This window comes from Heterocephalus glaber, unplaced genomic scaffold (assembly GCF_053883595.1).
Source record: "Heterocephalus glaber isolate CG9 unplaced genomic scaffold, H.glaber_assembly_v1.0 deba00001561, whole genome shotgun sequence".
NCBI classification, from domain to species: domain Eukaryota; kingdom Metazoa; phylum Chordata; class Mammalia; order Rodentia; family Bathyergidae; genus Heterocephalus; species Heterocephalus glaber.
Window position 1 is genome coordinate 4,304,570 of NW_028258349.1, and position 16,336 is coordinate 4,320,905.

General features: G+C 38.2%; 1 protein-coding gene across 1 annotated transcript; it reads left to right on the forward strand.

Annotated features, from left to right (window-relative positions):
• Nucleotides 1–15,040: 15,040 nt before the first annotated feature.
• Nucleotides 15,041–15,973, forward strand: LOC101701565 (olfactory receptor 10J1). The gene has a single exon (XM_004858755.2). It carries the CDS (start codon nucleotides 15,041–15,043, stop codon nucleotides 15,971–15,973), a length of 933 nt encoding a protein of 310 aa, XP_004858812.2.
• Nucleotides 15,974–16,336: the final 363 nt, after the last annotated feature.

Sequence of the window (16,336 nt, forward strand, 5' to 3'; positions counted from 1 at the left end):
TTTGTATTCAGCTGCTTTTCCTTGGTAGTACAAAATATTAACTTGCTAGGAAAAATCTTGTTCACACCAACTTCCATATTATACTGATATTATTCTTTGGTCTACTAATAATGTATTGACTCATTTCCATTTTGGAAATAGACATTGGATCTAAGAAACTGTAGTGAATGTATTTCTTGATTTGTTAAGCAGCTGCTATGTGCATAGCAATATATTGAGTTCTTTGATGGATACAAAGATGCACAGAAAGGGGACTGCTTCTAAATATATTGACTGTAAAAACTTCATTCCTATGGTGGAGATAATAATGGAGTAAATGGAGGGCACTAATAAAAATAATAAACACAGTATGGGAACAATAATAGTTGTCTATACTTAGTGAACTCTAACTCTACATCAGATATTGGTATTTTATCTCTCTTAGTACTTACAGGAATCTTATGAATTAGGTACTACTAGCACCTTTTCATGAGGCAGAGAGATTATGATTATACAACTAGTGAGTGTCAGGGCCCAGGCTTAAAGCTTGGAGGTCTGACTGGCCAGGATTTGAAACATGAAAACAAAAGGCATTCCATTCCATATGGTCCCCAACTTTATTGTCACAACATTTAGAATAATTAAACCATTCACTCCCTCTTTAATAAGTTGAGGACTCATGTCTACTTTTTGCCCTGAGATTCATGTGTTGTTATACTGACAAAGCATCTGATGTTGCTACAGATTGCAGCAAAAGCAGGAATGAGGTGATGGACTTGAAACAGAGGGACTAGGAGTTCACCTGTACTGTCAACATTTCTAGTGTCACTTACTCAAGTGTCCCATAGGTGAAATATGTCCAACAAAAAGTGACAATGGCTTAAGCAAGCTTTCTTGTCTATTTCCCTCAAAAAGACCACTCTTAGCCAGGCATGGAGGTGCATGCCTATGATCCCAGCACTGAGGGAGGCTGAGGTAGGAGAACCATGGGTTCAAGTCCCACCTGTGTAACTTAGCAAGACCTGTCTAAAAATAAAAAATAAACAGGGCTGGTGATGTATTTCAGTGATAGAGTATACCTGAATTTAATTCCCTCTCCCACAGGGGGGAAAACAACTTAAAAAGATACATTTTGAGTGATGAGAACTCTGATAACAAGAGGCTTTAAAGTGGCTGCATGTAATGAAGGTTGGTGAAAATGGAAATTGAGCCTGGGATGGATGGGTCTTTCTTATAGCTGTGTAGATGTACAAGACTTAGATCCCTATGAAAAATCTACAATGCACCTACCTTTGAATAACTGACAAATGTGAAGAACAATCAATTTTGTGAGAGGAAAGGGTGACAAGTAACACAAAGAGGATACCACCATGAACTTACCTTCACTTACAAGGTGGTATTCATATACAGGAATAGAAGTTACAACAAAACAAGGAGCTGACGGCTAAATCACTATAGATAGTTGCTTTATTCTTCATCCTCTTTTCTCCCAAACAAGAAGAGGATGATGTTGGGAAGAGAAAGGAGTGTAGTTGGTGTGGTCACCACTCTTTGCCTCTCAACATATGTCATCAAATCACTGGAGACACAAACTTATCCTATGCTCAGTGGCAAGTGGTAGGGTAGGGTATGCTGAAGTCTGGACAAAATTTTGAGTAGTGTAGAAAATTAAATTTTAAAAAGAACAGAATTGTGTTTATTAACTGTGATGAAACTACTTTAGCAACACAAAGTGGTTAACAAGTTCTAGAATTGGTCTAAGATGTCATTAAGGAAACCTGTTCCCCATGAAGAGTGAGGTCATGGTACTAGTTATTGAAAATGTTAATTAGTTCATGTTTACACCTCATAAGCTGAGACAGCTTTCGAAGCAGCTGTGTCTATGGAATGGAAAGGTTGGGCTACAGGTGCTATAAGGTCCGCTGCAAGTCTAACATCTAAGTGTTGTCTGGCAATTAGGAGTGGAAGAGTTCAAGAGGATAACAGTTAACTACTCAGACAATATGGTCTTGAGATGGTTTGCAAAGGGAGGTGACTCCTGCTCTCTGGTAGATGAAGCCTTGCTCTCCTGTCTGGTATGCTAGGTTGACAGTTCAGGATAGAGAGAAACCTCCTCTTCCATGCCTCGATCTCAGACCTGGCAGAGGTGAAAAGAAAAAGCAGCAGGAGGTAGTGATAGATTTGAAAGCACAAGTCAGAGAAAGAAAAGAATTAGAAACAGAGTAGTGGAAGGGTGGTAGGACTGATGGGACCATGGGATATTTGTTAAAGATGACTCGGGGAAAGGAGACGCTATTTTGAGATCCCCAGTTTTTAGCATAAGTTCTAAAGGAGGAAGATATCATAAAATTTTAAAATGGAAAAGGACCATAGCCAAGCAATTTAAATTCCTTCATTTTAGGGACTGAGAAGCCCGATCCCCACAGAGTGGCTTAATGGGACTTATATATCTAAACAGTAAACCAGTGGCAAATACTATATTGAATTATGAGGCTCCTGTGGCGGTAGTGGTGGTTATTTTTGTGGCCACTCTGGTTGAAGATTTAACACTGAAAAAGAGGATGAGGCCCAAGTGCTCTTAAGAATATATAGTCCAATGTGGGAAGGAAGATACTGAAGAGGTGAACTGATGAGCGAACAAAGCATACCAGATAGTAACAAGCAGGCAATTAAATTAGGGTCATGAGATAAAGAGTGAGTGGTTACTTTAGATATGTAGGCACACTGTGCAAAGGGTGTGTTATGGCTTGTATCTAGGTGTTCCCCCAAAGTCTCATGCAGTTGTAGATGGAACTTTTTCAGAAGTGGCTGAATTTAGAGTGTGTGATTGATTCCTTGTACAATGCTCGGCTCAAGGGCACTAGGATTAAGGGTATGAGTGTTGCTCACTTTAAGTAGTCTGGATAAGATAAAGGGGCAGAAAGATGCTGTTAAATTCCTTTGTTACTTTTGCTGTTTTCCACTGCCACGAACTGTGGCCCCTCTCCCACCCTGCCTTGGAGCTAACCTATTATGGACTTAAACCTCTACAAACTGTGAGCTAAATAAACCCTTTCTCCTTTAACTTTGGGTATTGGGTATTTTGTCTCAACAATGAGAGAAAAGTAACTAAGACAGGGTGGCTCTTGACAATTCCACTCACCAGACTAAATGACATTCACCATTCCCTCTGCAAAACTGACTGGCAGATGTTCACTGTGTACTAAGAGACCACACCTGGTAGTCTCTCTGGTGCAAACACCAGGAGATAAGTGTCACACCATTAAGACAGAGCATGATTAACTCTGCTGAATACATCAGTTATCAAGTAGGAAAAGAACCAAGAATAGCACAAGGTATTTGGTAGTTTAAAAAATCTTGAGGTAGCCTCTATGATCTGTAATCTGTTCCCACCCTGCATGGCCCAAATCTCAATGGCAAACCACTGTCTGAGACATTTATCAAATTCTGAGTTATTAAGAATGGTAATACATCCATTTTTAATGGTAAATATACCAGATCTCTCACTCTACGTAGCTTTTACTTTCTGCTTGATGTAAGCTATTAGTATACCAAAATGCATGCCAGAAGGTTACTTACTGTTTCTATACTATTAGTTCATTCTTACCTTATCATAGTATTACCATGATACATAGAAATTGCATCTTTTCTTGTCTGGTTCTTCATCACATACTCATTGAAATCAATGACTACAAGTGTTTGATTCACTGCTCTTTACCTGGTGCTTAGCACCCTGCAGGGCATGTTTGGATCTTCAATAAATATTTATTAGAGGGATAAATGAGCAATTAACTCATTGATTATTCTATCAAGATGTGGCAGTCTAATAAATCATCCTTCCCTTCCTTAGAGATAACTATTTCTAAAATTATATATAAATGTTGAAGAAGACTACAGAGTGCCAGGCAATTCTTTATCTCCAATTGTTCTTCCTTTGTGGGAACTACCCATTTTATCTTTGCCCTTGTGTTTAGGAAAACCAGCCCCCAGGACATGCCATGTAATGCTTACAGTATTTAGTATCAGAATTTCTCCCTTTATGACTGATGGCCTGTCTGCCAGTATACTTCAGAATATATAAACTATAGGAGAGACATGGCTTTGTAGTCTTCCCCCCCGCCCCGTTCTAACCATGGAGTATCTACTTATAAATTTAATTACTGAAAATGCAACATAAAATGTCAATAAATGAAAAGAAAGATGAAATTCCTTGTGCTGACAAATTTCAATCCTTTGATAATCTTTGCTCCAGTCACCTGGCTGAAGAAGAATCTTCAGTGTAATCAGTAGAGGCTCATTCCTGTAATCTTAGCCACTTGAGAAGTTGAGGCAGAAGGATTGCAGTTCAAGGTCAACCTGGGAATTTAGTGAGGCTCTATCTCAAAAAGGAGGGGAGTAGGGGAGGAAGCTCAGTGATACAGCACCGCTAGGTTCCATTCTCAGTATGGGGAGGAGAGAGAGAGAGCGAGAGCGAGAGAGAGAGAGAGAGAGAGAGAGGAGAGAGGGAGAGACTTCTTTGCTTTGCCTTTTACAGTGTCTTCATGAACAGAAACTAATATTTTAAAAAAAGAAACCTAAGCAATTTGATTCTTTAATAAATTATGGCACACTTGTGACTAGACAATATAGTTGGCTGCAAAGTTTATTTTGAAAGATGTTACTCAGAATTTGTGACCAAAATGAAAGGAAATTGAGGATGCTTTCATCGTGCATCATTCTTTTCTCTTCTGGGCATTGCCATTTAAAGCTTATCTCTAGAACTTCTATTTTTTCTGCTTAAGAAATCACTGATATACTTTTCCCACTCTGTGGCATATTCCTGCTGTCTCAAATCTCTGATAATTGTACAACATACATTGGCTGGACTTTTATAATCATGTGTTGTTAACAAATGAAAGATGAATGGTTCTTGCCCCTGTAGGATGTGATGGAATGCACACTAGGCTCAGAAGACTCAAGTTTGGATTCCAATCCTACTTATTCCTAGTTTCCACCCCCGAGACCAGACTGATGAAAAAAACTTTATACAAAAGAATTCCACTGAATCAATGTAGAAAATACCATGATTGAGAAAGTAGTGTTTTGTAAGCTTTAATAAAAAATTGATTTATACAAAAGTCATCAATAGATTAAATAAATGACAACAAGTTGATGAGATCAATTTGAATGATCAGGTTAATACCACTTAAAATGTTAATCAATTAGTTTTTGCATGTATTTAAATTTTATTTTCTAAACCGACAAACAATAATTGTTTGGGAGTACAATGTGATGTTTTGAAATTAGTTTGTTTAAAGTAGAACAATCTGACAATATATGCCTCTTTTTAAAAATTCTCAGATGTATGGACTTTTAAAATTATACATTTTTATTAGTATATGTCTACAGTACATGATGATTACATTTATCTGTGGGAATTTATAGGTGTACATAATGCACTTTAAACCTTTTTTGTCCCCTCCCCTTCCTGTCTCTCCCTGCTCTCTGCAATTCTTGATCCTCTTTCCATTTGAAAAAAGGTCTATTTTCACTTTATCTTTGATTATCTTTTTAAATCCTTTTCCCTGCCTTCCCTCCCCCTTCATCTCCCCTCTCCATCTGAAAAAGATCTTCATACTTTCTATATTCTATCCTTTCCCCTCTTTATTTTATCTTTGGGGTTTCTCAATAAGAGAAACCATGTTTTTAAACTTGTGTTTAAACTTGTGTGTCTGATGTATTTCACTTAACATTATGGTCTAGAGATGCATCCATTTATTTATGAATGCCTCAAATTTATCCTTCTTTATGGTACGGTCATATTCCATTGTATGCAATATAAATACCACATTTTCTTTATCCATTTATCTTTTGATGGATATATAGGCTGTTTCCAATATTTAGCTATTAGAAATTGTATGCCTCTTATTCAGTATTGACAGATAAAATACAGGAAGTCTAGTTAATTTGAATTTCAGATAAATAATACATTATTAGTAGTATAAGTATGACCCATTCAACACTTGAGATATACTTATGAAAAATTAGTTTTTATTTACTTAAAATTAAAATTTAACTAGATATCTTACATTTTTTCTGTTAAATCTGACAACCTAACTTGGTTGTCAGATTTATAATTGATATATATGGCAAATTTTATGTGCTTATGTATTGTTTAATGACAGAGATACATAACTTGGAATGCCTAGCTGAACTGAGTCAGCGTGGTTCTGGGTGTGGAAGATCCACCTGAAGACCGTTGCCACAATGACAGAAGAGAACAGGAGGAGAAGATTGCATGCTGCTGATTTTCCTGGAGAAGCTTGCCATGGCAGGCTTGTCTGGTACAAATTTGGCTGTTCTCATAAGAGGAGGAGCTCAGGTCCTTGCTGTCAGTGGTCATGGCTGCTGTTCTTTTGGGGGAGCTCTGGTTTTCACCTTGAGCCTCATTTTCTGGCTCCAGTGCCGATCCCTGTGACACAGACTTTCTAGCTTCCACCACTGGCTTTTGGGCCTTCTCAGTGCAGGTCCTCGATACGGACTTGCATGAGACATTACCCTGGGCTCTGGCCTCCAGGTGGACTCTTTGGGTCTCTAGTGCAGATAGACCTCTTGCACTCTTCTACATTTGACTTTTTGGGTGGATATCATAAAATAATCCTAAAAATAATGTGACCTGTATTAAATCTATTCCCTTAAAGCACTGACTACAACAAAATTGGTGCCACCCGCAAGTGGACAGCTACAGCATTATAGCCTCTATGAAGGACTCCCCTGAAGGACAGTGGTGAAGTGAAATCTACACAGTGGGCAGAACTTTGGGCAGTGCACCTGGTAGTACATATTTCCTGGAAGGAGAAATGGCCAGATGTGTGACTGTATACTGATTCATGGGCTCAGCAACACAGACTCCCACTCACCAAGGCTGATCTGACTACAGCAACTGCTGAAAGCACAATATGCCAGCAGTTGAGACCAATACTGAGTCCTCAATAGGCCACCATTCCCCGGGGTAGTCAACCTGGGTCCTGCTGTCAGGTTGATTATATTGGACAGCTTCTATCATAGAAGGGACTGTGCTTTTTCCTTACTTGCATAGACACTTATTCTGGATATGAATTTGCCTTCCCTGGATGTAATGCTTCTGCCAATACTACCATCCATGGACTCACAGAATGCCTTATCCATTATCATGGCATTCCACATAGCATTGCCTCTGACCCTGATTTTATGGCCAAAGAAGTGAAGTAGTGGGCTGATGCTCATAGAATTCACTGGATTTACCATGTTCCTCACCATCCACAAGTGGCTGGATTGATAGAAAGATGGAATAGTCTTTTGAAGACACAGTTACAGGACCAGCTAGGTGGCATTAGCTTGCAAGGGTGTGGCAAGGTTCTTCAAAAGGTTGTATATGCTTTGAATCAACATCCACTGTATGGTACTGTGTCATCCACAGCCAGGATTCACAGGTCCAGGAATCAAGAGGTGGAAGTGGGTATGGTACCACTTACCACTACTCCCACTGATCCACTAGCAAAATTTTTGCTCCTTGCTCCTATGACCAATCTTCCTGTGTTCCTATGTTACGTTTAGAAGTCTTTGTTCCAGAGGGGGGAAGGCTTGTACCAGGAAGCACAACAATGATAACTTTGAACTGGAAGCTAAGACACCCCCTGGTCATTTTGGTCCCTCATAGATCTGAGGAAACAAACTAAAAGGGAGACAGAGTGTTGTCAGGGGTGATTGACCCAAGCTATCAGGGGGAAATTGGACTATTACTCCATAACAGAGAAAAGGAAGAATATATTTGGAGTGCAAGAGATCTCTTAGGGCACCTCCTAGTATTACTGTGCTCTGTTATTAAAGTCAATGGGAAACTACAACAGCCTAATTCTGCCGTTAGGCAGAATGACAAATGGTCCAGGACCTTCAGGAATGAAGATATGGGTCACCCCACCAGTGAAAGAACCAAAACCTGCTGAGGTGCTTGCTGAAGGCCAGGGGAATACAAAATGGGTTTTAGAAGCAGGTAGTTCTAAATACCATCTGTAGCCCTGTGATCAGCTACAGAAATGAGGATTATAATTGTACTATTTCTCTCCTAATATGATTCTAATGTATTGTATTGTTGATAGACTTAATACTGGTTCTTAAGGATTGTTAAATCTATGTTATAATGTTCAGGTTATGAAATTTTAAGAGTAAGCATCACCCAAAGAAAACTTCTATTCTGGGGAGGGAATTAATGCATTTCCATTTGTATGTAGAATAGTTATAACATGTTAGGCATAATTGTGAGCTTGTCTTTGTACATGGAGACTGGTTTAAAGAAATGTGTCTGGTTGTCAAGCTGACAAGAGGTGGATTGTAATGGCTGATTCATTGTGTCAACTTGAGTAAGAAAAGCTCAACTAAATTGGCTCAGCAATTCCACACCCACCCTATGGTGGCTTGTGGTCTGGATGGTATAAAGGGAAAATGAAGAAGGACGAATCTGGTTCTGTTTCTTTAGAGGAGCTCCAATCTTCACCTTCACCTTAGACATTATCTCCTGACTTCCAATGCAAACTCTTCAGCTTCTGGCACAGATCCTTCACCCTTCCAGTGTAGACTCTTCAGCCCTCCATCACAGACCCATTGGGCTCCTGATATGGACTCACAGGGGACACTGCAGTGAGCTCCAGACCTTTGACTGGATCCTTTGGTCTCTAGTGTGCAGACCCTCTGCACTCTTCCTCATCTGACTCTGTGGGTGGCCATTAAAAGCCAACCTTGTAAATTCTTATATATTTGTATATCTTGTATTATATCTGTTTCTCTCACAAACACTGACTGATACATCAAGATGGCTGAGTTACTTGGCAACATAATTGTATGGGAGCACCATTCTATACGCAGCCTGTCAAACCACAGCATAGGTATGTAGGCACCGTGTGTATTGTTTTTGTTTTTCCCCTGGCACTGGGGATTGAACTCAGGAACCTGAACTTGCCAGGCAGGCGTGGCATCACTGAGCTACATCCTTGGCCCTGTGTGTATTCTTATTATTGGTTTAACACAGTTCACAGTTTAATATACTATAATACAATTTATAGCGTGGCTAATATAATATAGCTTAATAAGTTCAATCTCTATTAAGTATTTAGAATTAACTTGTACATTCTAAGAAGTATGGGAGCTAGAATAAATTTAATGATACAACAAATAAATAACATTTAGACTTTGGGACTCTGATTTAGTTTCTTAACATGTCAATAAAATAAGAAAAAGTAGAAGGATCATGGAATGCTTTTGACACCCCACCCCAGGGAATATTTGATACTATTTAGAGACATTATTAATTTTCTTCAAAGTAGTGGGAAAGGAAGAAGGATGCTGGTGACATCTGAAATCTAGTAAGTAGAGCCATCGATATTGCCATACCCAGGACAACCCCTTCTAACTACTTCCCCTCCCATGTACACACATGACAAAAAATCATCAGTCATAAAATATCAACTGTGCTATTGCTGAGAAACCCTGGGGGTAGACGAAAAGAGACTTTAAAGACTTAACAATTAAATGCAATGTGTGGTGATTGTTTGAATCTTGATTCAAACAGACCATACTATAATAAAGAGTATTCTTACAACAGAAGGCAAGGCAACTATTTGAAATTATAATGTGGAAAATGTTTATTGATATGGGGATGCTTCACAATACACTAAGAAAAAATCAAACTGGATATAAAAAATTTGCATAGCCTGATCTCATATTAAGAAGGAGAGAAGCTACTGTTTTAAGTCCATTTTCTGTTGCTATAACAACATATCACAGGCTGAATAATTTATAAGAAATAGAGGTTTATTTAGTTCATGGTTCTGGAGGCTAGGAAGTCTAAGAGCATGGCACCAGCATCAGGTGACAGCTTTTTTCCTGTGTCATAATGTGGCAGAGGGCCCTAAGTGGTGAGACAGAGCCACTGTGCTAGCCCAGGAACCCCTTCTACTTTGTGTAAAGCCACTAATACCATCATGGGGTCCCCTTTGGAATGATCAAATCTAATGGCAATGATCTCCCAAAGGCCTCACATCTAAAAAACCATCAATAGATGGACTTAGGGATTAAATTTCCAACACCTCAACTTTGAGGAACACATTCTTATCATAGCTAGTACAAATATAACAACTGTGCCAATGAACATATATATATATATGTATATACATATATATATATATGCTTATAAACAGATACACACATGAATGCATAAAAATTTTAAAATTGTTCACCAGAATGTTAATGATGTCTATTCTGAATTAGGGATCAGAAGCCATTTATGTGACCTAATTTTTCCTTTTCTGTTTTTTCTATGGTGAAGGTGCATAGTTTTTGTAATCAGAGAGGAAACGTGGTCATTTCAGAACTGAAATTGTTGGTCTGGATTGAAGATCTTTATGGCAACCCCTGTTTATAGAGTAGAGTTGAAATGGCTGCTCTCACTTTCCCATGGGTATGGAGATCATTTGATGGTGAGCCAGAAAATGAATTTCTCGAAGATCCCCTACTGTTTGATTTTCACTCCAGGAATGTCACAGAATAGGCCAAAATGACCACAAGGAAGGGCACTGACAGTGTCTTCTGCACTTTTCAATGAGGGCAATGGATCTCCCTCAATGGGATAGTCAAGCTGAGATGCTTATCAGTGACACTTGAGAGTGACTGTAAATTGAAGATGGACCAGAAATACCCTGGCCACTATAGCCTTTTGCTTGCCATGATTTTATTTATCTGAATAAATTTCATGAAGCTAAATGCTCTCTAAGGCTCACAAACTAAATTTAGGATTTTCCCTCTGTAAGCTTATCTCATATTCATGTGGTTTACTTGACTACTGAGCAATACAGTTTTAGTATCTGAAACCCAAACAATTCCCCAAACCAGTAAACAAATGAAAACATCTCCTTCATCAGCAACCCAAGTTCCTAATGAAACCCTTGAGACCAGCTCCCAGGTTCCATCAGCCTTATCTGGCCGCATCCTGAAGGAATTCGCAAAGGAAGGGTCCTAGGAGATTTGGGGCAGAGGGATTCACTTCTTTTTGGAGAAAATAAACACTCAAAACTCTTGAAATCTGCAGTTTATGAGACTAGCTTTCCCACTGGGTCACACCCTAATTCAAGGGAACCAGTGCCTAGACTTAAGGAACATAGTAATAATATGAGATTATGTTTGATACTAGAGAGAGAGCTGGGTTTTTCTCACCTTGTGGCTTTTAGCCTCCGTTGTCAATGACTTCTGAACATAAATTTTTTCACTTGGGTCCTTGAGTCGACTCAGACCCTTTTCACTCTCTGGAAAGCACCTCCTTCTCTTTCCTATTGCCAGGGTCAGAAGCAGTAAGTGGCCATTGGCAGGAGTAAGTGAAAATGGAATACCATGTACACATTTCAAAATCTTTCTATTCTCCTTCTATGCTTTTTAGTATGCAGCTGATTATATTAAATTTCATGTTCATTAATGTTATATTGTCATGCTCATCTGGCTAGGGCAATGGATTCAAGGACATGAAATTTGAGCAGTAACATGATAGTAGTCTTCAATATTTGAAAAACTACTATGTTAAGGAGAAATGGGAGGTGGAATGATGTGGGAGGTCAGAAGTAGCAAGAAGATAGATATTGAGTCAGTAGAAAGTAACATTTTCTAAGAATTAAAGATAAAAATAAAATTAATGATATGACATCTATATGGATATATATGGTGGAATAGTATGTACCACTGGAAATGAAAAGAGTGAGGCAGATGTCCAATGCTGTCATGGAAAGTATCAAAGATAAAATCTTCAATAAAAAATGCTAGAAGTGAACTGGTATGTGCAACCTAATTCCATTTGTGTAAAATTAAAATGATGCAGACAATGCATGGTTATACAGTAACAAATTAATAGACAGAAACAAACAACACCAAAACAAGAATCATGAATACCTCTAGAGCAGAGAATGTATGGAAGGGAAAAACTAACTTTTCTGTTTATACCCTTCTGTACAGGTGGCTTCCCCCTACCACAAGCATTTCTATAATTTAAAAAGCCAAGTTTTATTTTTCTAAGTAAACTTAGTATCTTATCAAAAAAGGAGGATGCTAACTTATAAGATAAAGGGTTTCCAATCCCTGGAAGCACTGAAGCAGAATTTGGGGACTGTTTGTGAGGAATGCTATGTTTTTCACATTACCTTCTAACTCTGGGGTTATATTTGACAGACCAAACTACTGAGCATGAGTTTTTTCCAGATTGCTTCCAATTGGAAAGACTTGAATAATGAAATGCATAAGATTAACCTCTTGCTAAGAACCTGTTGTTGGGTCCAGGCAGAAAGTAGTTCCTCCAGAAGGAAACTCTTTAGTTACAGAGAGAGATTTTTGGCCAAACAACCAGAATCCATTGGAACAGACATTGGAGTAAAATGTTGCCTTTCTCAGTGACCCAGTGACCAGGAATCCACAGACAAGGAGTCAATGTTCTTTTCTATCTGTCACTGTCCTATTATCCCAGGGCCATCCTGCCTTTAGTCTTTTCATCTAGATGAATCGTTTTCCTAAGGAATGATGAGAGGGGGCATAGAAGTCAGAAATGCTGAGTTCACTTTAATGTTTTCTCCTCCAGAACCTAATACATTTATTTATTGTTTTATTCCCCTTAGTGTGTTTTACTTTAATGTTTCATTTTGTTTAATATTTCATGAATTCCAGTTACACAGCCATGGTTAAGGATTGTCCTATCCCCACATCTCTAAAGAAAACAAGCAGCTATTTAGCTTTATATTTTTCTTGATATTTTGAAATTTTTCTCTTTTTCAAAATCTTTAGTGAGGAAGTTAAAAAATCTGTGTAGAGTCAATTACTTAAATCCTACTGCAGTAATAGCATCACTTGTGCCTTATGATATTTGCTCAATTATAAATTTTTGCATTGTTTTTAATATTGTCTTAAATTCTTGTTCATCTTCACTATAGAGTTTTATTTTTTTGGTGTTCCTTTAAATTTTATATCTGTAATGAGGGTCTCACTTGCCACATTCTACTCCCAGCACTGTCTACAAAGTTTTTCTTTTTAGTACTTACAAATTTTAAACATTGAAGTTAAATTCCTCTGGATTTGGGTTTTTGGATGCTCATGTTTCTACATAGTGCCTAGTCAGAGACTTTATGTATTTTTTTTTGGTTTGTTTGGGGTGTTTTTGGTTTTGTTTTTTGGGGTACCAGGGATCAAACTCAGGTCCTTGTGCTTGCGAGGCAGGCGGCAGAACCACTGAGCTAATCCCTGGCCCCTAGTCAGAGACTTTAAATTGGTCATTCATTATAGTGTTAACCTTTTTCTCTCCAAGGTAAATTAACTCCTTCTTTTCACTTTTAATCTCAGTCCTCTCTGCAATCTCATGATATATTTTCATTTTGGAATAATATTTAGCTATTTTGTTTTTGTGTTTATGAGAGAATAATTAGGTTTTAAAATCTACATTATATACAAATCACAAAAGAAAGAGTAATTTCAGATTTTAGTGTTTTAATATCAGCAATATTTAGATTTGTAATGACTGCATAGTTCCCATGACAAGGATATGTTGTAATTAACTTAATTATTTCTTTATATATTTATATTTTTCTGGTCTTCACTATTATAAATAATCTGAAAAGTTTTCTATATATACTGGCTGATCATTTTCAAAATAAATAACTAAAGCAGAAATATTAAGTCAAGGAGAATGAGTATTGGTGGTCACTAATGTCCTAATATTTCCTCATTCCTAATTTAGGTAAAAAAATTCCTGAAACTTTTTTCAGTTTTCCTGATATTTTCCAGATGTTCCATTTTCTTCAATATGGTCTCATTCCCAAAGTGGGGAAAATGCATTAATTATTTCCAACAAAAAGTACCTTCTTTCCTATCCATTTTTTGGTCATGATACCTCTTTGTTGGTTGAAGTATAGTAGAACAAATTACCCTAGTGTTAGAATTGGAAGACTGTGTTAATTTGGGAAAATTATGTAACCCTAGGTATCATAGTTTTCTCATCTGCAATGTGGAAGCTATAGTTACCCAACATGTAGATTGCTATGATGTTAAAAAATATATGGAATAACCCTATAAAAGCTATAAAGTGTCATAACAATATTTATTATTACTATTATTAAACATTTTGGACAATGAGAGCTTTTTGATTACCAATAACTTCCCAGAGTATAGAAGTAGTAACTTGGTTTCTTCAGAGTTACCTTGCTTATGATTCTGAGAAGTTAGAAGACACATTTAGTCCAGTGGAGCGACAGACTACCTGTGAAAATCTGCGTCTAAACGTAAGCAACAAAATGCATGGAAATTTATAGAATCCATGGGAACAAGTTGCTGGGCAACACTCAGCAGCACAGGGAGCTTGGATGGGCAGATTGCATTCGGTCCTGAAAAGACTTTTGGGGGAAGAGGAGGCTTCAGTCAAGTGTTGAAGAAAGAGGTTTTTGGGGGTTTTTTAAAATAAAAATGTAGAGGACAGTCACATTTGAACTTGTCGAATCATTTGTGAAAAGGATTCATGAACTATGCAGACAGAGAGAAAGCAGACACTTGGGCTAAGTTGGAGCAGAGGGCACTGCCACATTGTACAATTCAGAAGGGAAGATCTTTAAGAAGATGATCAGAACCCCAGTTGAAACAAATTGTGAGCAACAAAACCTGAAACTATAACCTAAAACAAGATTCCTTTCAAAGTTAACTATGCATTTTCTATTATTTTAGCCTAGTTTTCCCCTAGTACTCCTACTCTACCAGGAAAATTTTCCCAAACTTGCCACAGGTGTCTTTTCTTCCATCGTGTTCCACCCCTGTTTATCCTTCCATTCCCTTAGGCATAAACCACCATACATGAAATTGCTTTCTGATTGCGTTTCTTCTATTTTTTATTCACAGAGTAACAAGTGTCCCCATTAACTTGGTGTCTGTGCAGCAGCAGAATCCTTATCATCTCCTTCTTGAGTTCCTCCTCTCAGAGCATTGGACACTGGTGTGTTCTGGCTAAGTCTCTATCTTTTTTACCTAGAATTTATTCATGAAGAGAGAAAATCTCACAGTGGTGAATGAGTTTGTTTTCCAGGGTTTCTCCAGCTTTCGTGAACATGAACTTATCCTCTTTGTGTTTTTTCTTATCTTGTACCTTTTAACCCTGGCTAGCAATGCCATCATTGTGATAATCATCAGCATTGATCGTTACCTTCACACGCCCATGTACTTCTTTCTCAGTATGCTTTCCACTTCAGAGACTCTGTACACATTGGTCATTGTGCCACAGATGCTCTCTAGTCTTGTAGGTCTAAGCCAGTCAATCTCTTTGGCAGGCTGTGCTACTCAGATGTTCTTTTTTATCACTCTGGCCATCAACAACTGCTTTCTGCTCACAGCAATGGGGTATGACCGCTATGTAGCCATTTGTAACCCCTTGAGGTACTTAGTCATCATGAACAAAAAAATATGTGCCCAGTTGGTCTGGGGGGCCTGCAGCATTGGGATGTTTGTGGCCATAATCCAGATTTCATCTGTGTTCAGGCAGCCTTTTTGTGATAGAGAGGTGGCCCATTATTTCTGTGACATCCGCCCAGTTATGAAACTCTCCTGTGCTGATACCACTGTACATGACATAATTAATTTTATCATCAGCTCAATGGTTATTGTGGTGCCCATGGGGTTGGTCTTCATCTCCTACATCCTCATCATTTCTACCATCCTCAAGATTGCCTCTGCTGAGGGCCGGAAGAAAGCTTTTGCAACTTGTGGCTCCCATCTCACTGTGGTTATTGTCCACTACGGCTGTGCCTCCATCGCCTACCTCAAGCCCAAGTCTGAGAACACCAGAGATGAAGACCAGTTGATTTCAGTGACTTATACCATTTTTACTCCACTCCTTAACCCTGTGGTGTACACTCTGAGGAACAAGGACGTCAAGGATGCCCTTTACCGTGCTATTGGGAAAAAACGTCTTGCCTAGTGTATTTGGCAGTTTGACATACAGTAGTCCTTTTTACGTGCAGTTGACCTGTGGTCAACTTTGGTCTGATAATATTAAATGAAGAATTCCAGAAATAAATGATTCATAAGTTTAAATTGTGCATTGCTCTGAGTAGCATGACAAAATCTATTGTATTCCTTTTCTACTTCATTGGGGACATGAATCATCCCTTGCCCGGTATATCTATATAATATATGGCACCCACCTATTAGTATGTGCAGTATACTGAGATATCTTGTGGGAGAGAAAGAACTCATGACCACATAACTTTTATTACAGTATATTGTTATAACTGTTCTGTTTATTAGGGACTTAGCTCAGTGGTTCCTGCGTCTGCCTCTC